A 21,196-nucleotide genomic window follows, 5' to 3' on the forward strand; every position below is an offset into this window, starting at 1 on the left:
CCTCCTGCCCAAAATTGCAAGAAGTGGCTCATGCCATGGTCCTATTACCAATTTCGAATATTAAATTATTATAAAAAATCTCGCAAATTGGTTTAAAAATGAAGAAACACTGTTAAATAAGAACGACCGTTTATAGCGTTTAAAAGTTCGCAAGACTGAGATAAACAAACTATCAGAGATAATAGCTCAATGAACTTAGTCTGTTACACTTAAAACGAGATTAAATGTTGTAAAGTGACTTTCAAACGTTATTTGTGCCAATGAGGTGGAGTGTGATAGAAAAGAGCTAACGTAGGAGAAAAGTGATTATATAGCGTTACAGGGGGGAAGTGGTCGCTCGATGCACGAGATAAGAAATGAGACAAGTTGGTAGTGAGCCGTGTACGTTTGTTTTCATTCTCACGGTGCAAAAAACGCCAGTGTTGTGGAATAGGGGATCCCATAATGCCTCCTCGCCATTTTTTTTTCGCTGGGAGCGAGTCGAGCTTGAAAGAGTTAATTCTTCCTCTGGGCATCTGGTCTCCGAGAGCACCTGCTCACCCATCCAGGCTTATTATTCCGCAAAAAAGCCTCTCGGTCCAGATTATATGCAAAGGGTTTCAGGGGAAGTTTACGAACACTTATATTTATCATTCGCTCGTTCAGATGACAAAATAATACATTATTAGACAGAGAAATGTATAACAAGGATCGAAACATTTCGTTATAATCTTACTCTTTTGTTTTTACACAACTATTTTTAATGCGCGAAAATACTGCAGTATCCCGGTTATAAATCGGGATCGTGGTTACGATTACTTGAGCAAAGTTTTAGAATTAGAACGAACGCCTTAAACTTAAATTAGAATAATAAAAATTTTAATTTCTCAGAAATTTCGAATCGACAAAACTCCACAACATCATTAAATGGTAAATTTAGTATCTTCAGTCCACACAATGCGTTAGCTAGGAGTTTAATTTAGAAGTGTAAGAATTTCACACATTCATCACTCCGGACACCAGCTGCTGCTTTTGTTTATGAAGTGTCAAAAAAAGCGCTTTGTTGTAAAAAAAATCGTCATTGCCAAAGCTTTTCATATTTTGCTTTGCTCCCAGTTTTCAGTTCCGATGCTTGCGTTGGTGAAAATACAAAAAATTATATTCCAATCCAGCGGCCCCTTCCCATATTCTGACAATGCATAGCTGCCATGAGATCGTTTCAAGATTTTTAGCGTTTCGTCATTATCACTAGACAATATGGCGGCTGATGCCATCATGAATAACACAAAAGGAGTCTTTTTGAATTATGTAGACAGGCGTTCGCGCAGCTCCGATGAACTCGCTTCTGAAATTCAAGATGCCACAGTAACGGCTAGAAGTGTGGAATTCTCAACAACTCGATTCTCCGCGTTCAAACGTGGGTTTTCGTGCTCAGCACCCTCAAGAAAACCCCTAGCGATTTCTGCTTTTATTGATGTAACACTCACTTATCTCCCCTCAGCTTCTTCATTCAAAACTCGAGTTAATAATAAAAGAGAACCAAATCAGGTGTTAAGAGTGGTGAAACCGAATTATCTTTGAATGAATACAAAATATTTTGTAAATTAATGAAAAATTATTTAATGGCTAGTTGCCATGGTAGCTTGAATCTTTGAGCATGGAACTTTTAAATTTAAGACTACTTACAGCAAACCTTCAATTTATCTAGAACTAGAAAAATAAAATGAAAAAGTCTGAGATGATGGTTGGGGAGTATAAAATCAGTCACTTACATATTTTGGAGTGTGTTGATGGAATTTCTTCAACAAGATAAAATATTTAACTAAAGAAAGTTAAAGTAGGTTCGCCTTATCATTGCGGAAGCTACATTCCATTCGAAGCTAGAAGACACAAAAAGCAATTTGTTTGGATTGTCCTGTCTTAACAGCAAACAATTTTTCGTCTAATTTGTTGCCCGAAAACCTAAATTAAACTCGGGGAGAATTTAAGCCACTTAATTTTTTCAATAATTTTAACATAAATTCAATTTCATTCAACTTCAAATAATTTTTTGCGAAAGAAATTGTTAGCTTAATAACAAAAAAGTTTTGCAGTTATCTGCTTTTTAGGGAAAAATGATCGTAACTGCTATATTTTATTTTGATGGTTGATGAAGGATTTTAACTGTTATTTTAGAACCTCTGCTCAGCACTGAGTCCCAATAACACCGCCAAGCGGATAATATAAAGCCCCAGAGGCCGCCGCAGAGGAGCTTGGGACCAATCGTGGCCATCTTTTAACCTCCCCGCACCGAGTTCTTTAATTGAAACGCTAGAAATATGTTCGTAAAGCCGCGGGAAAGGTGCGAAAACCAGCAAGTGGCGAGTCTGCGCCGTTGCGCCTCCGTCGAGCTACTTGAGCATTTCGAGTTATTTAATTTTTAACCTTTTGCCATCTCTGAAATTGGCCAATTGGCAGCTAGTATAATAGATCTCGGAAATGCCTAAATATCTCCCATTGCTTTGACACTCCTGATATTGCCTGAACAATGCGGTTTGGAGGTTTCCGTTGAATTAAAAACTTACGATAAAAAATCAACGGGAATTGATGGTATTTTAGATCGCTCTTCATAAGAAAGATCCGCTGGCGTGAACACAAAGTAATTACGCCAATTTCTTGTTCGTAGGTGGCGGTGTGGCGGTGATTGCGTCAAATCGCATGACGATGGAGGGCGCCTCTTCGGACGCGCGCTGCAGCGGAGGCGGGAACCTGGCGAGCGTGACGGGTCCCGGAGGCGGTTCGGAGGCGGCCGTCGTGGAGGCAGACAGCCTCCAGGCGGCCGCCTCCAGTCCGGGGAACAACTCGTCGCCCACGGCCGCCGAACAAATGCAGAACGACGACATGGACGCGGACGACGAGGATGACGAGGACGATCCCTTGAGCATTACTGACTCCTCGAACAACAGCTTGAACCGCGCACCGTAAGTATTGAATTATATTATTTGTTATATATAAATGGTAGCCCTCCATTTTATCATGGAAAACAAAAATCCCAGAGGCAGCGGCGATTGCTCTGACATTAGTTGAATTTTTAATTCTTCAATTGGTTTTACTGATCGATTTTTGCGTTTCATTGAGAAAAGCTACTGGCAAAATCGACAATGCCTCAGCAAAATACCAAAACTTATTGGATAAACCTGAATTAACAATACCAAATATTTACAAAGAATGACAGAAGATTTTTTTCAAGTGGAGTAGACTTTTTTATCTCAATTAAAAAAGATACTCGGACTATACTAAGGGATGCTACTTAATGCAACGCAGACCATTCTTTTGCTGTCATGCATTAGGTCTCGTATTTTTCTTCAAATTCCGTGTTAGAACTCCTGCAAAGATTTATACTATTCGAGAAATTGTTAGAATTGTACGCCACGCGTTTTTGTCCGATGCAAGCTGCCAGCTTAAAACCTGGTTGAGTTAGTGTTGGAGATTGACGCGACAGAGATGTTCGCTCTTCGTGAGGTGAGGGACTCGCTGCATTAAAGGCTAGCCGAAGAGGGTTTAATACCCGAAACGGCTGTCCTAGTCATGGGTTTTAGGTGACATGGGTTTTGTGTTTTTCTGAGACATTTTGGCACTCGCTTAAAATGTTTTTTGAAATTTCGCTTAACGTTTGGTTTTTTGATGATTTCTCGAATGGTCTGCGTTGCATTGAGTAGCATCCTTTAGTATAGTACGAGTATCTTTTTTAATTGAGATAAACTGACAAGGGAGTGATAATTATTGTGAGATCTATTTTTAAAGAAATAAATTTAAAATTATTTGAATTGATAGACCTGTCACCAACAAATATTTTTAATGTTTTCTGATTAAGGCTGGAAAAAACTGATTATTAAAACACCATCAGAATTAAAAAATGAAACATCAGTTTTCTGCTCTGAAATGTTAGACATCAAGGGAAAGGTGCAAAAGACAAATTAAAATATGGTAGTAACGATAATTTTTTCCCTAAAGAGCAGATTACTGCAAACCTTTTTTGATATTGAGCTGAAATTTAATTTTTATGCTGTGAAAATACGGTAAAGTAAAATTTTTAGGTGCTCGTTCTTTCAAGCTCTTCTTTTGGCAACGAAACACAAAGACTTGGACGTAATTTCGGTCGAATTCTGGAAAAAAGGATGCGGGTTGACTTTTTGCGGAGATGGTTGCGGATTTGCGATTCTGGCTGCGTGGTCCATCCGTGCTGGTGCCAAAAAATGCCGGCGCTCGCTCGAAATAATCGATTGCAAAGGCGATCGGACGGCAGCGAAAGTAGTTACCACGAGGCACACGGACACGAGTTGTGGGTTGCCAACACTTCTTGGCAAAAAACGCGCGCAAGTCCAGGCGGCGGACTGACTTTGTCTTTTCCGTCGGCTGAGTTTCGCGTCTTGCCTCCGAAGCACCCAAAATTTAAAACTGACTGCTTCAGATATGACAATAGAAGAAATTAGCTAGGCGATACCGTGTTTGAGTAGTAATCGGCTTTGATCAAGGTGAATAGCAACGGTTGGCAATCCTAGCCAGAATAGAAAGAAGCAAATGCTGGGCCGCCGCAAAGAAGCAAAATTATTTTTCTTCGTCGGGCTCCTTTATTGAGGCGCGCGCGTAACGAGAGAGGCCTTGGCTGAAACATTGTTGCTCGCCGGCTCGCTCGCGGTCTTTTTATATATTTTTTAAATGAACGAGAATGAGATGTGCATGCATTCCGCAGCCTACGCTTGCTTGGCCAACCAGTGAAAAGTTAAAAGCACTGAAACTCTGGCTGTGATCGGCCTATCCTTCTGTTGCTCAATCCGAGCACCGCATATATAAGCCCCATAGCGTACTAGCGGAATTTGAACAACCAAGTTTGTCTTTGATTTAAATTTTCTCAAGAAAAGCAAATATTTAAACGTAATAACAGTTAGAAACGTCTTTTTGGAGGGATAAGTTAGCAGGCACAGGCAGTGGTTTTTGAGGCATGAGACCAATACGCGGAGACTTGTGTGCGGATTTTTGCCAAATGTCCGCTTGAGTGGATTTAGGCGCGCCGTCCACTTTCTCCCTGCCGCCGAGGGCAATTAGCAGCGAGTGGAATTTTCGCCAGTCGAGAAGGACATTCGCCGGCTATCTCTTGTGTGTTGTTTGCGACACAGATCGTTTGAAACCCCCTTTGACGATAAGATCTGCGCGTTCAAAGCGAAATCTGACGTGACAAGGTAGTGAAAAAAAGCACTGTGAAGCGAGATTGAGTTTTTCCACCCCAACGCACTTGCCGTTCTCCACAAACTTTTATTAATTTGTTGCATTTTAGATTGACAGTAAACAGGAAAAACACTTCTTTTCCGTGCAAATTGATTTACAGGAAGTAGCGATGCGATAGCCTCACGCACTGAATCTCTCAATTGAAAGCGAAAAAGCATAGCGCAGAATATTGGGGTTCTGAGGGAGACCTATTGAGGTAGGACGCTCAAGAAATAATTTGGATACACTAATAGAGAGAAAATTTAATGCTCGATCCCTATCAATAAAAATGCACATTGATAGCAACGTTATCATACTTAACTGCAATTGTAGGTAGATTATAGGTTGATCATCGAGGATTGTAACGGAATACTAAATTCAGAATTCAGTCTGTATGATTTTGTAAAGCAATATGCATTTAAATTTTGCTTCAAATAATATTGGCTTAATTTATTAAATCAACAGTTAACATTTGCTTGATTTAAGTTTTGGAAATACAACTTTTTAGTACAGACTAATCACAAAAACAGTACATATTGTGTAAAACCAATCCTTAACTGCGAAATAGTGATTTATTGCAAATAAATAGGAAAAGCCACATTTTGTTTTGGAGATTTATTAAATTTCAAAGTATGAAGATAGTTTACTAAGTGAATCAAAAGCTTCGCCATTAATTTTAAAGGAATTCAAATGTTAAATAAACGTGTGACGCGTTCAATTTTTACGATGTCTAAGAAGACTTTTGTGGTCTAGTGCGGGAAAGTAAGGGAATCTTGGGATTTCCCAAAATGTTTTAAATATCGACTGATAATAATGATTGATTTTAGGACACGTATTCATACACATCAAAGTCGTAAAAAGTCATCAGATAATTTGAGAGAGGAAACACGATTAGAGCAAAATTGTCGTGATGCACAGGTTGCTGACCCCCAGAAATAAGTCCAACTGCATCGGCATAAAGGAGAGCCGGGAATTCAAATGACCGATGGCTTTTCCTATTCCACTCACGGCCGCTTGTGATGAAAGAGACAACATGTGAAGTCCAATTATGGACTCAGATTTATGCCGAGTCGCGAGCACAACGACCCCGGTGGCCATGGTTGTCGGAGGGCCGTCCAATTACGGTGCGCGGGACGCCCTCGAACCGGCGGCAGGGTGAATTTTGGATCAATGCTCCATTTCGGCGAGGTCAGCCGGCGGACTCATCTTGCGCAAATTTGCTTTCCGCGCGCGACCGGTTCGTTCTCCAACCGCTAGAGCGCGCGACGCCCCGTTCGAGTTGGTGCTTTTTGCGCTTGGTTCTCTGCTCGGCCCGGCTGCTGCTCTGGCAAACAGTCCTCGTCAGTCACAGTGAGTCGTTGATAGAGAGTGAGAGAAGGCCAGCCAGGCACCCCGATACCCTCCGCGTTTTTGCGCTTTTATCAGTCGTTTCGCAGCGGAAATATGATGTTGTGCTTGGTGTCCGTTTCGGTGTTGGAGTGACTTGTGGTGCGAGCTGGAAAAGATCGGGTGCGGGAGTGCGCCGCTGGTATGACGAACCCCAACATTGAAAAGTTTCTGCCTTCCAAAATGGACTTTGCGCCAGTGATGCCGGTGTCCACGGTCACGAGGTGAGACTGACGCCCGAATGATAATGTTGGCTGTTTTTTAGGATGAGTGACACTCGCAGCAGTAGTCCCAGATTTAGTTTGCGCTGTTGTTTCTTCTGCTGCTGAAAAGACAATCGCAGATTCAGTGGCCGTCCGGATTAAACCGGTTTTCAGCCTTTTAACTCGGTTGGATGCTGCCAGCCAAACAGATTCGCTAAAAGTTCTTAGGTGTATTGTGTCGGGCTAGACGTTGAATTTTTAGAGCGGTTGGCCAATTCAAGAACTTTTTTTTCTTGTTCGCAACTTGGTGACTGACATCGGAACAATACGTAAAAATCTAAACACTCAATCTCAGACGGATAATTAAAAAAAATCCAATTACGTTCGTTCGGTTATATAATGCTCGGCGGACCTAAAGATTTCACCGTCAAGGTGCTGAATGTAGAAAAGCCAGACATCCGGTGTTGAAAATACATCGGTCGAAAATTTGCGACAGTCGCATATTGCCGAAAATATTTCAAGACAGGCGATCAATTTGATTTTGCGATTGTACGGAGGCTGTGAATCAAATTTTATGCAATATTCGATTTAGCGCAGTGTGAATTATGGTCTTGGAAACCTGTTGGAGAAGGAGAACTGAATCAAATCAATTCCGCATAAATAAATATCTTGTCGGTTACTACTGGAATTTATTTAGTTTTATTTTACAAGTCAAAACAGAGAACGCCGTCGACCAATGAAAAAAAACGAATCTCTGGACACGAACTATATTTCTGTTCAAGAAGCCGCGACTTTTGTGAATTGCTGCCGCTCGCACTCTAATCACACGCACTCGATAAGAATTGTCACCGACGGTGCTTACGCTAGGCAGCCACGATCTCAGGCCGCAGTGCACCTGTTGAGTGCCTCCTGCGTGCTTGGCGCGGGTGTTTTTGGACGGATTGCGCGCGCGGCTTTTATTGACCGAGGTCAGTGCGAATCCGTACGCTGATCCGGGGCGCATCGGTGCACTCGCAGCCGGAAATCAACGTCAGCAAGCTGCACGGAGAGGAGCCCCCCGAGTCGGCCCTCGTGAATCGAGGTCGAGGCGCTGCTTAATTATAAAATCAATCGCGGACAAATGAGAGTGGCTCTCTCGTGCTGCGGCCGACGCGACCGCAGAGAAGAGCAGATTTAAATAAACGCTTGCTCGCTGACCGAGGGAAGCAAGAGGAGGGCCGGGAGGAGCCCGATTTGATCTGCGTTAAAGGCCGGTGACTTTGACTGCTGAGATGAAAACAAAAACATGCTGGCGCCGAAAAACACGCCACGTCGCACGCACTGGACAGGCAGAAGCCGGTGGCTCAAAAAAATTGAAGACTTCAATTTTTGCAAACTGTTAATAGCCCCTCAAAATCCAAAACAAACAAAGGCTGACTAAGCGTCCTTCGTTAATTCAGTAAAAACAATAATAAAGTCCATGAATTGTTTTGAAAACAAAAACTACTCGTTACTTGTTAATTAGAAGTGAAAACGATTCGATAATATCCTATGCTCGATTTTTTTTTTTATTTCCAAAACATCTCTACAACCTTCACCAATTTCGATTCACGAAACAATAAAGCAACGCTTTCCCAACAGGATGCGAGTCGTCATTTTCCAAGAATGCGTCAACGTCGACATTTTCATTAGCAGAACGTTCAACCTTGGCTGCATGCACAGCCGAGCAGCTCGCTTGGATACAGCGCGAGAGCAATTTTTGTATTCATTACGTGCATGCCATGCACGGTTCAAGTTGTGGTGAGAGAGAGAGAGAGCGTCACGGACGGCGCTGCGGCTGGCTTACTCGTTGGCTGCAACGCGCAATGCCTTAATGTAGGTCGCGGAGCAAAAATAATTACAATTACACGTACCTGCTGCTGCTGCTCGGCCGGCCGCCTCTCTTGCTTGCGCGTTGCTTTGCCTCCGCTTTGTTCTGTCAACTACTGCGCAGCGACCATGCCTAGCTTTTCGTCCTTTTCCAGCGTGGAAAACGTTCTCTGAGAGCGCGTTATCTTGATTTGTTTGTCCGCACGCACTCACTTGACGGGAAAACTGCAGTGATAAAAATGTTCACTCTGAAATTGGAATTATGCTTCATGTTATAAGAGTTTCTAGGGAAAAATAATCTCGTCAGTTTAACTTTCTCGTAATAAGTAATGTTTTGTTAATATAAAAATTTTTCCTTATCGTGCCAATAAACCATTCGGATATTTTTCAACGTTCTGGAAGCCTCTATTGGCTAGCCTTTAGCAACGTTGACGACGCAAATGACTAGAGGTGAAAATTGAGGGGCGCATCAACAAAGACTCAGAATTTACGTCTCTTGTCAGAGACCACAGGGCGCGGAGAAAATAGCGGCCTCTTAACGAATTAGTCTCTTAAAGAGCAGCAATCGTCAATCTAAGATGACTTTCCGTGAAGTGGAGACGAAAGTATTATAGTCGGATGAAAATAAAACAATTAATTATCTTCTCGTTGAAGCACGCAACGTGTCAATAGAAGTAAGAAAAACAATTATTGCGCATTGAGTGTAAATACAAACAACAGCAATTTATTTGTTGTTTTTGCGTTCGTTTGAACTTAACTTGTGATGATTCAATTTTAAAGCTTCATATTACCATAATTTCGCTGCGTATTACCGCGTCCTTTAGTCAAATGAACTAACTTTTATCTTGACCCTGCTCGAGGAAGAAAACACGCAACTCTGTGGTCTTAATTCGGAATAACTCTTGACAAAACAGCACTATTTTCTTTTGCGTATCCAAGTTTGATATATTATACTAAGTAGAAATACGGACAGGAATGACAGTCTTGGTCTTTCTAATTTTAGCTGCACGCATTCCTGCGTAAATTTTCATAAATTTTTGCGGTTCTCCAGATCGGTTTTTTTCTACTTCACCGGAGGCGATGCTATTAAAATCGCTCCAAACTCAGGCATTCGCGAGTAAGGGCAGTGACGACGGTGCACGGTGCCACTCCCTTCGACCACAGCCTCTTTCGTCAGATGCGACACGTCAAATATTGCCAACCAGTAATAATAATCAGATAATAATAAAAAACGAGAAAGGCGAAATTTTGCGTATTTGAGCGTGAGCTGATCAGAGCTGACAGCATGCAGAGAAGAAAACAAGTTAATGCGTAGTTGGAGCCGATTGGTCGTTTCTGCACACTAGGTCTCTCTCGGCTCACAGGCCGACGACGGTGCGAGGTTAGGGGCCTCACGGCTCGCTCGAGTGCGTCAGTCAGAAAATAGAAAGTGGTGGGGCGGTGGAGGGGCCGCGCCGGCATAACAGAGGACTTGTTGCGCATTAGATCACACGGCCGCTCTCGCAAAACTCGACTCGCTCTCTCTCCCTTCCCGCCTGCATTACGCTATTTTTGTGCAAATAAACAAACAAATAATAATATTAAATGTATTTTAGCTCTGATTATATGCGCTCTATAGATAGAGATGCATTATGACAAGAATGCTGGCGGTGCTTTGCGATTTGTTGTTTCTCTCCTGTCGACACCAACAGCTTCGCTTTATGTTTTCTCGAGAGGGAGAAGACAGGGTTATTGACTCTGCAGTATTATTGCAGCACTTGCTGCGCACTTCAATCGTTTTAATTGAATTATGTTGGCAGAGTATTCTGTTAGTGTACATGCATACATGTGATTTTTACAAAACAAATCCTCACGCAATCTCCGGCCATAATTTATATATGCATTCATCGCGTTTACTGATTATTGCCCGAATGAAACTAATAAATCGCATTCTCTAAAGCTTAAACTATTATTTTAAGATATTATTCATCTGCACTTGAATGAAACGGCGAATTTTAGACGCTATCAGTCCTTATCCATAATCAGAAGCGCAGGTGCACTGAAATTTGTACGTGAGAAAACGGTTAGCTTCTATTTTCCTCAAGGTGAAGAGCTTTGTTAAAATGATAAAATGCGAGTGCGATTCTATTTGCCTTTTCGGCAAACTAGTTCCATTAGAAAGGAAACTCACGGGCATGTTTTTTTCCATTCAGGGAACGGCAACGCGCTAAAAATTAATATCAATGATTCCTTTTGCATCTCGTCAAGTGGCATAAAATTGCTTCGCATTCTGGCCCTTCGTGAGGTGCAAATTTACAATTCAATGGACGTGTTTTGCATGAGTGCCTCTCTGAAATTCCAATCGCCCCTCAACTTCGCCCCTATTAACCTCTCTTCTCTATTTCTCGTCTTCTTGTTGTCACTGCTAGAATGCTCAGTTTGTGTCACATAACGTCGCCAGGCATCAAAACAGCCGCCACAAGGACAAGATTCCCTTCTTCGCGTCCGATTTTAATCGCTGATAGCGCTAGAAAGCATTCTTTATGATAGCTAAAACTTTAATATGAACGTGTTATTTGCCGTAATCCCTATTTTAAGACTTGGGAACTAGGCTTAAGCCTGTTTAGGCCAGAAATCCTTTCTGAAATGAGCGTTTTTAATCATGAAATTTGTTTCCTCACTGTTTCCAACCACACGTGGAATTGCAATGCGAACTTCCTGCTATGATATTTTAAATCAAATATCCCAGACCTTGACATCCTTTGATGCAAATGACGTGACGCACTATGTAGCCTTCTTATAACTTATGGCGAAAATTCCTATTTCTGCCGAGAATCAATAATTTCCTGCAAACGCAAACGGATTGCTGAACGTATGACATTTACTTAGATTGGTTTTTTTTACCTCAAATGTATTTTTTTTTTGGTGTCGATACCCTCCAATCATGAAAGATTGCACAGATTTAGGTGCAGTCGTGGTAACGTCTTGGTTCAGAATGCAAGGCGCGGAGAACCGAAAATGGGAGAGTAGGGAGAAACACCTGCGAGCGGGCCGAGCCGGATTCGAGAAAACGAGTTTTGCGCGCTGGTGGCCTTTTAAGATCGAACCCTTTGCTGCAGACCGCTCACCGTTTGGCTCGGCTATAAGAGGACTGGCTGCTCCAAGGAGAACAGGCTCGTTTTTGCTCCCTTCAAATCGGCACTCTTTGTGCGGTTTCCGTCGGTACCGCGTGCAAGTGCAGCGAGCGCATTCAATTTGGGATGTTATCGACTCTGCCTAATGAACGATTCTACTGAACCAAAACGGCAAAATGAGTTAAGCCGTCAAGATTGATATTTTAGACATAACAGCCTCATGCATGGGCCCTACAATGACTCAGCAGTAAAAAATGATAATTGAATTATTTATCGCAAGCCTGATTAAATGCACGCAGACTGCCTTAATGCTTTCGTGAATTAACAAAAAAAAAAAAACGTAAATTTTGAATTCTTTCCACGGTGCGTGTTTGAAATGATTATATTTTTTCGCCACTGGGAATATACATCCGCACTGTATTCCATCGAACCGATTGTATAAAAAAAGGTTTCTTGCTTTATGTACCCATAAAAAGTTATTTCGTTTATTCAAACTCCTTGATATCAGAGGATGTTTTAGGCCATCTTTGCCTGAAAACCCCCAGCCATTATTTAATTTATCAGTGTTGATATTTTAATCTACTGTGAATTTATCATGTATTCATGGTTGTCACAGTTAAATTTGTTAACCAATATTTTGAAGAAATTTAAGCAAAAATTGATGAGAATTTAAACAGTTAGTTATGACTGTAAATCCTGCCGTATTGCAGATCACTGCCAACCAAAATTGATTTGCGAAAAGTATTCCATCCTGCTTGCATGTCATATTATCCTGACCGTAACATTACAAAGGAAGCAGAATTAGAACCACGCCTCTCACAAGCCAAGAATTATAATTGCTTCTTAACCTACTCAATACTGACGTTCTACAAATACAGGTTGAAAATAATGCACTAATCGAGTTTAATGTGACCCACAATGGAGGCAAAGGGGAAATACATGAGTGGAGACGACTAGAAGTCCAAAACTTAAAAATTATTAATTATCCGAAAAAAATGGGATCCGACCTGTTCTGCAAATGCAAGTGAAATAGAAATAGGTGGTGTGTGCCAGACTAAACGTGCTTCTCATCGAGAACAAACCCCTACAAACCGGTTCTGGAGGCTCAGACGTCGGAACGGAACGGTTTTTCTTTGTGGCTTTACCTCTCTCGCTGCGTTTCCAGCGCTTGTCCTTGGTGGAGCTGACGTTATAAATAAATCAACACAATAAGGGTAAAACGAGCCTGCGTCTGTAAACCAAGAGAGCGAAAACCGCCGATTCGAGTTTCGATTGCGCTGCCTGAAACCACCGAATCAAGTGACAATTGCTCTCAGCCGAGGTGAGCAAAGCAAAAGACACGCTAACGCTGTAGTATAGAGAGACGAAAGTCTCCCTGTAGCAATAATTGAGCTGCAGAATAAACAAAGGGTATCAAGATGCACTACTACTGTGATCTTGAGCGGAATAATATGAATTTACGTGACTGAAGTAACCTTTATTTTCAATGTGCTTATAGACTTCGAGTCTTCTCAGTTCTCATCGTGATCAGCTCATGATGAAATTAGCTATGTATATGTCATAATTAGATACATAATAATTCCTGATTTTATGGTAAGTAATGCTGCCCATGAGATTAAAAAATCAATTATCATGGTGAGATATGTTTATTTTTTAATTAACTGTTGGTAAAAAAAATTTCATTACCTCTTTTTGCTTTTTATCCTTGTCCGAAGGGCGCGCACTGTACTAGCACGAATGCTGAAACCCGGGTCCCAATAATTCCGCGAACGGATAACATGGGCGCACCAGGCCGCACAGGGACCCAGCCCACTGAAGGGCCACTTGCCTCCGCACCGAGAACTTTTTGAAATGCTTGACATTCGTCCCGTGATGCCAAATCACGCATGCAAACCAACAAGTAGCGAGTTTGTTTAAGAGTTATGCAGCCGGCAGCCAGGAGGTCACTCATCCGGCTACTGACTGCACGCATTGTTGCTTAATTAACTTTGGTGATCTAACGAGAACCGGTGTGTCCAACTTGCTACACCCTAGACACCCTAGTACCATTGTTAAAGTTAATCATAAATAATTATCTTTTACATTTGATAGTATTTCAATATATAAAAACTGACTTTGTAGTCCCCTCTAATAAAGTGAATAATGGAATTGAAAGAAGTGTTTTTAGTTAAAAATATAAACTGTCACTCAGAAAAGAGCAATAATATATTGTGTTGAGCACTTTTTGGTGCTCGTAACAGTTGGATTTAGTCCTCGTGTCGCGAAATGCAAGCAGTTCAATTGCTTTGGTGCACCGTCTTCAAGTGAGTTATGGATTGATGAAGCTCTCATGCTCTAGTTACGTGCAGCAAGGCTGACTGGCGATGCTGCACGAACTGCTTAGTACACATAAATGTAGCCTGTTCTTAGGTCTTTTTAAGACTTTGCAGCCTTTGTCGAAGCAGCATTCCTGAATAGCGCTATCACAATATATGAATTTCGTATCAATCATCAAGTATACCACCTCGTGTACCTGCTTTTGATCAGTGGCTGATTCTTTAGGTAGCAAGCAGCCTTGAGCTCGAACGGAGAAGTGGTGTAGAAAAGTGAATTCCTCCTAACACTCTGCAGCCTGTGAACACTTGGGTCTGTTCTGTGCTCATGCAGTTAATAGCTGCGAATAGTAGCCGTTTGCAAATAAATGGCCTGTCAAAAGTATTTGCGAACCGGTCTTCCGGAGCAAACAAAGCCGTCGAAAAGACAAACATGTGTTCTCCACCTCCTCTAAACCGTCAAAATGGCAGTTTCTCAGGGCTCGGCGGCGAAAAGGCCTGGCGAAAAGGGAAACGAAAAAAGTGCATGTATGGTCGTAAAAAATAAGGGAGAAAATAATAAAGAGCGGACGGAGAACTGGTTCTCCTTTCTGTTGCCTGCTCCTCACTCCAGCGAACGGCACAAAGCAAAGTGCCCGGAGAGGAGGTGTGCGAAAAGTTTGCTTTCAGCTCGACGTGCTTGCGAAAGGAGTTTCCTAACGCACAGTTCAAGATGCGAAAATCGCCGTACTCTGCATCTCGCGTGAGCTGCTTTCAGCACCTTGTCGTCGAGCAGCTTGAGCTAAAAAAGTGTCGGGCGGGCGTATCACCAATCGCCATGCGTGCGACCGAATCGCGAATCTTCCTTTCAGAGGGAGGTCGGGGCCTGTTTGTTTCGTTTTCCCCAAGGGCAGCCAAAGAGGAAGCGGACGAGATGAATAATTCGACGGCAACGAGCAGCAGCTGGCGCTCGCGGCTGCGGACCAAATGCGAGCCTAGACCAAAAAATGCCCGTCTTTATTGCTTGCTGGTGGTTTATGTGGCGAGTAGAGAGAGAGAAAAGAAAAAAGACGCAGTCTATGACTGCGAGTTGTTGGTTTAATGGACTCGAGTAGTCGGCGACGGCTATCACTTCTGCAGAAAATGTGAACAACCTTTTGAAATAATGCTTTGGTGTCTCGCTCCTATGAAAAGTGTTATGAATTTGCTGACAGATATATTTGCGAAGAGAAACAAAGAGACGGGTCCTTTCCGGCTTATTGGCGTGCAACTGTGCATTGTGAAAACTTAATAACACGATCAGAAAACCTCGTCGAAAGCATTTCACACTCAGCTCGAGAGTTATGTGCTGACCTGCGCGTAATTGCGACTGAACAGCGATTGCAAAGCGACGTGGTGCAGGTCGCGGTTCACTCTGATAATTAATATTCTCACGCACCGTGGCTGCCGTTAAAAATATGTGTATTTTCGCATTCTTACCCCATATTTTAAACGCTTTTTTGTCGTTTTTCTCAAGGATATTTGCTAAGATAACTTCTTCATTTCTCTCGGCTTATTCAGGAATTTTGTATTTAATTTGTTTTTCTTCCACTTTTAAAGGAGTTTCTAAGCTTGAAAGTTGTGCCTGTGCTTGAGTAAAATGGCTTTCGCCACCAAGAAATTCTTGCGGAGCAACACACACTAGCGCATAAAAAATTGCGGCGTCACTGGGCGGAGAACGCGACTGCCGCGGTGCCTAGCGGCATCATAGCTAAACCCCTTTGGCCTACTCAGTGAGCACCAAAACAAGTTTTTGCATTTTATTTGATTAATAACACGAAGGGTTGCTTTTCTAAATCAATTTTCGTACGCACACGGCTTCTCAGTCAACCAATAGAAGCGAACCATAATATAATGGTGTATTCAAACGAGACGGGCTGCAACTGAAAACTTGAGCTGGTGCTGCACCGGAGTGACCTAGTTAGTAGGTCTGCAGTGCAGTCAACGTTTGTATGTAGACGAAAGTCGGTCGTACAGCTTGATCAATGAAACTCGCGAGGAGCAACAATAATTATTGGTTGGGCCTGAAATATAAAGGCTTCTTATTAAACCTTAACTGTCTCCAATATTTTTCAAAATTTATAATAATTCAATTTCTTGACGAAGTATAATTTTTAATTTTATCTCTATATCAAGGCCGTCTTTCTCTCCTCGGTCACTCCCACATATCACGCGCAACACATTTATTCCGAACCAACTAAGCATCCTCCCGGCGTCCTTCGACAAGCCGGTGCAATTAGCGACACGGATCGATTCATTGGACTCGTGCATTAAAAATATGGATGGACACGTGCACGACTTCTTGAAGACAACATGGTGGATACATTTCAATCAAAACTAATCCAGCCTTATTGTTGGCTGCAGCGACGGGGGATTGCTTGCATAAGCGGCGCCGGGTCAGCTGCTCGTGCTGCCGGGGAATCGATCGAGGCCGGATTGCACTTTTTATCCTCTCTCTCTCTCTCGGCTAGGTAACAGCGCCGCTCACACACAGACGCCGCCGCTGCCTGAGTCTACGCGACTTCCATTGGGGCAGGTCACGACACGCACCAGTACTTCTTTCCTCTGGACCTCATTACTCAAGTTTTTGTTTGTCATGTCACGAAAAGCGTGCATCGATACAATTGCACAAAGAAATGAAGGAAAAAGGCAATGAATTGGACAAAACTTAATATCGTGCTCACAATAATTAAAGCTATAAGGATTTTTGTTTCTTACGGGGTTTCAACAAATGAAACGATTGATTGTAAGGGGTTCAAACAAGTTGAAATCTATTTATATAATATCATAGTTTCACAAGTGGACTTTTGTTTTGATACAATGTTGTATGCGTCTGTGTGTGCTATTACACTTTTATCAAAGCCTATTTCTTTTGTAAATATTGTTGTTCACAACAAGACAACGTCCCCTGGGGTGTTGACTTTGACTTGCGTAATTAAAATCAACCCAGTGGTTATATAACATTTTGGGCACACCCATACGACTGACTCACTGACTCCCAACGTAAATCCAGTTTTCGCTGGGCAGTTATCCAAATTATAGTGACAAATTAGCCGCAATAAATTTGAAAATATGGCTCATAAATAATCGTTGACAGTAATTTTACTTAGGATTTAATTTTCTTTCCACCCGGTTTTTACCTTTTGTCACCATTCGATTTTTACCCTTTCCTTGCCCAAGAGTAATCGATGGATTCTAAGTATTATAAATGAAGCAAATAAAATGTTTGTCTATTTTTCAATTATATTAAAGTGTTGCTACCTGAGATAAAAACCATATACCATTTTCTAGATTTTCATAAATTTTGCACACGAATTGCACTATTCTCCATTGAATTTTGTTTTTTTCCATCAAAATTGAATTTAAACCAAACCAACCGAAGTGGCTTTAAATCGTCTGTGCGCAGAAAAAATAGACGGTTTTTTAGCAACTTCTCAGGTGGTTCATTTCCTGAGTCGCAGATGAAGCGGCCGTAGTTTTGCAGTCGGCTTCGCGTGGCAACAAGAACGTTGTTACGCTGCTGCAAAGGGGAACGAACGGAGTATGGGTCACCAAGCCCGGACCTATCCGGGCCGGGAGCACCGCAAACGAGTGGGTGGCGGCCATTTTGTCCTCGGCGGCCGATTGCAACGCCGATTGCGCCGCTCGCTACGGTTGCGTGACGTCACACGCGCAGCGCCTGCCCCAACAAGGCGCGACCTGCATCAAATACATAAAACAATGCACCTAGTGTCGCAACCGTCGTTCCTCTTATTCGAATGCGCTTATCAACAAGCGCAGCCTGCGATGTGTGCCATTATTCTGTGTCGCAAGCGCGCCTTTTACATGGAATGGTGTGGGCGTCCATCGCATGCTACTTTTTATTATGCGCGTTTGAAACGGAATACTTTTGAATATGAAAATATATATGCTTGACTCGGCTTCATGAAAATTTCCGGCCAAAACTGCGACTGCTTCTCTTCCCCGAAGGACGGATGTGGTGCGTTGGCAGGCAGGCAGGCAGCGATTCAATGATGAGAATTTTGGCCGTGGTTTCGGGTCGAATTGATCAGTGCAGAAAACTTGAAACGCGTCCCACTGTGGCGTGGCAAACTGCTCTGGCTGGGAATAACGTGTGCGGCATGACCTGCCCTATGTACCCAGTGTTGCGCTCGCTCTGCACCCAGCTCTCTCTCACTCTGCAACGAACGGATTGAGCGGTGACGTCACACGCTGCTGAGCCGTCTGCCGCGACTGCACTCGCCCGCCGGAGAGAAACTCTCTGGCAAACGCACGTAATCAGAAAGTGCTGTAAATATACACACTTCATCCCGCGTCAAATAATACCCCTCCGCTACTTGGCTTTTCTCCATCAGTGCGATTTTGCTATGCTGATCTGAGTTATGACAACTTTCGACGCATAGAACTGCATTTTTTGCATGTCGCAGCATATTAAGCTAGATAGATAATCCAGCAATTTTGAGTTCCAAGTCCCAAGATAACTTTGCCTGCACTCATGTTGATTGAGCTTCATGGTTGCTACCGCATTCAATTATCTTTCCATTCAAACTAATTCTATGAAAATAAACTGTCACATGTTACTCGCATTTTACTGGAAAAACAAACGCAAAGTATTTGCGATGCACCTTTTTTAAACGCTAAGTGATTCGATTCTCTCATAGAAATATCAGAATTCAGTTGCTGCTACGGAGAAACTTGGAGCTTGGAGGATGTCGCTATGCGCTTGCCTTGCAGCAGCATGGAAACTGTACCGCCACACACTCGTTCTGTGCGAGTTGCATAACGCAAATGGCACCTTGATATTTGAATGCAGAGAATATAAATGCAGTCAATTTTGATTTAGTATTTTGTTATAACTGCGCATCGGTTAATTTAGTCACTAATTCTTAAACGGATTTTATTTTCAGTTTTATATGCAAAGGGATATGAACGGTATATTATTTTAAAGTCTGCTGTTGTTATTTTACCGGTGTCTCGAGTTTTCGCTTGACGTGCCCATTATTTGGTAGACGTTGGGGAACAATGAACGCTCGAGGGAAATTCGTGGGCGTAAAATGATGATAGTTACTCGCTCCGAATATTGTGATACGTGTAATACCATTTGTGCATTATCCTCATTATTTGGAATATACTAAAAATATTACGTCCCTGGATGTTGTCGCCACTAACTCTTTTTATACGTCTGCTTGATAGTGACGCATTTGACCAGACTAGATGATGTTTTTATCAGTCTGCGGGTTGACCTACCTTAGCAGAGTAAATGTATTCCTGCACTCAATTGTTTTTCTCTTCTGTTTCAGCACTAGCCGTGAAATGCGGAATCGCGCGGAAAAGCAACGGCGTGACAAGCTAAACACTTACATTCAAGAGTTGTCGCAGATTAACCCACTAATTAGCTCTAGCGAGCGAAAAATGGACAAAACGTCTGTGCTGAGACTCTCCGCCGCGTTGATGCGATTAAAGAAATGTAAGCAGTTGACGCGGGCTTCTACTGAGTTAAAAATAAAAGTACCACCCTATCTGAGCAAGCTGAAAAAAGCAAGAGTTAAATTTCTCCATAGATTTGGTACCATTTTTGCAGTTTCCCGCAATATTTCATATTTGAAAATTTTAACGTGTACATCCATCATTTGCGAAAGCCCGCTGTGTTTGAAGCCGCTTAATCCTGCCACTGGGAATTCGCCTAAAATGATTTCTTTAGATTTGCTGAAAACCACAATCAGTTCAGTGAAAATCCTTAGAAACTTTTTTTAATAAAAAATCTGGACGTTTCTGCTGTAATTGGCTGGTCTGATTTTTGTTTTCAGCACATCAAAAGAAATCATTTTAACGGCTGATTGCACGTTAGCAGGATTGAGTCTCAAATTGCAGCGGAATAAGTGTATCAAAATTTTAAGTAACCGTTGGCGACATCTATTGTTGGTTTGGGACACCAACGGCTTTTGCAAATAATGGTGAATTGGACTGTTAATTTTATTCACATTACTTTTACGCTGGTGGTAAACAAAAGACTCAAATAAGAGACGCAACATTTTTGGGATTTCTGGTAGCGATATTTATAAAGCGCTAGTTGATATCACAATTGTATTTCCCGATATTTTTCTTCTTTTGCAAAATAGTTTGTACCCGGAAATTAGAATGTTACGTCTATCCCTTCCATTCTAAGGATAGCAGGGACGGAAAACGACCATCCTGTTACCCTGACTGTTTCCCTTTACTTGGTGTAATCAAAAATATAAACCAGGGTGACAGAATCTATAAAACCCATTCCTGCTATCTTTAGTATAAATACTTATAATAATTTTCCATTATCCAAAACAGTCCATATTCGACAATGTCTTAAATCTGTCTTCTCTACGGACAGGCCGTGAGGCACTGGAGGAGAGCATGGAGTGCGAAATGGCTGCAGAGGCGCAACCTGCTGTCAACTCCTTTGATAACAACAACAGCATCTGCAAATCTGACGCCGTCAACAACAAAAGTAGTGCTGCAACGCTGCCTTCATCGTCTTCGTCCGTCAAAAGTTTCAGGTCAAAACAAAGCTTCTCTCCTTGGCTACCTTTTCCAGAAAGCCTCACTGAGCACATGCTAGAGGTACTAAAAACAAATTTTCTTGATCGGAGCAGTTTTTTACTGACTGTCATTTTACTCTTCCCCTGAAGGATATGAACAGCTTTCTTCTGATCTTGGCTGGAAATGGAAAAATCATCTATGTGTCAACGTCGGTTGTCAAACTGCTCGGCCACACTCAGGTGATTTTAATTTCTAATTTCATGTAATTTTAATAGTTACGACACTTTTATGAACTTGGTTCAAACTTCCTAGCTTCAAATAACAATAGTGTATCGCAGAATTCACTTTTGATTGAAGTAAAGTTAATTCTGGTCCAATTTTTCAACTACAGTAACAACATCTATTTTATTGGTGATGTTTGAAACAAATGGTCACTTGATAAATGCCCTTGATTATTTTTTTGGATATCATACAAAATTCAAAGACGCCTTATTGAGGGAAAATGTGAAAGCATACTATTTTTTGGTGTCGGGGAATTGAAAGCGTGTATTTGTGCTGCGTGAGGGAACCTTGGTGGGAC

At 42.1% G+C, this 21,196-nt stretch overlaps 1 protein-coding gene across 3 annotated transcripts in view; it reads left to right on the plus strand.

Annotated features, from left to right (window-relative positions):
- Nucleotides 1–21,196, plus strand: part of LOC135947164 (neuronal PAS domain-containing protein 2-like) — a 32,340-nt gene that overhangs the window by 2,081 nt on the left and 9,063 nt on the right. For 2 of the 3 annotated variants that reach the window (XM_065495801.1, XM_065495802.1), the window contains exons 2-5: nucleotides 2,645–2,939; nucleotides 19,404–19,570; nucleotides 20,468–20,697; nucleotides 20,766–20,855. In XM_065495801.1, the coding sequence (XP_065351873.1) occupies nucleotides 2,677–2,939; nucleotides 19,404–19,570; nucleotides 20,468–20,697; nucleotides 20,766–20,855 (750 nt within the window). In that variant the 5' untranslated portion in view covers nucleotides 2,645–2,676. Of the gene's footprint in view, nucleotides 1–2,644; nucleotides 2,940–6,549; nucleotides 6,834–19,403; nucleotides 19,571–20,467; nucleotides 20,698–20,765; nucleotides 20,856–21,196 lie in introns of those variants that run through there. The other variant, XM_065495803.1, reaches the window with a different exon arrangement.

Source organism: Cloeon dipterum, chromosome X (genome assembly GCF_949628265.1).
Source record: "Cloeon dipterum chromosome X, ieCloDipt1.1, whole genome shotgun sequence".
NCBI classification, from domain to species: Eukaryota; Metazoa; Arthropoda; class Insecta; order Ephemeroptera; family Baetidae; genus Cloeon; species Cloeon dipterum.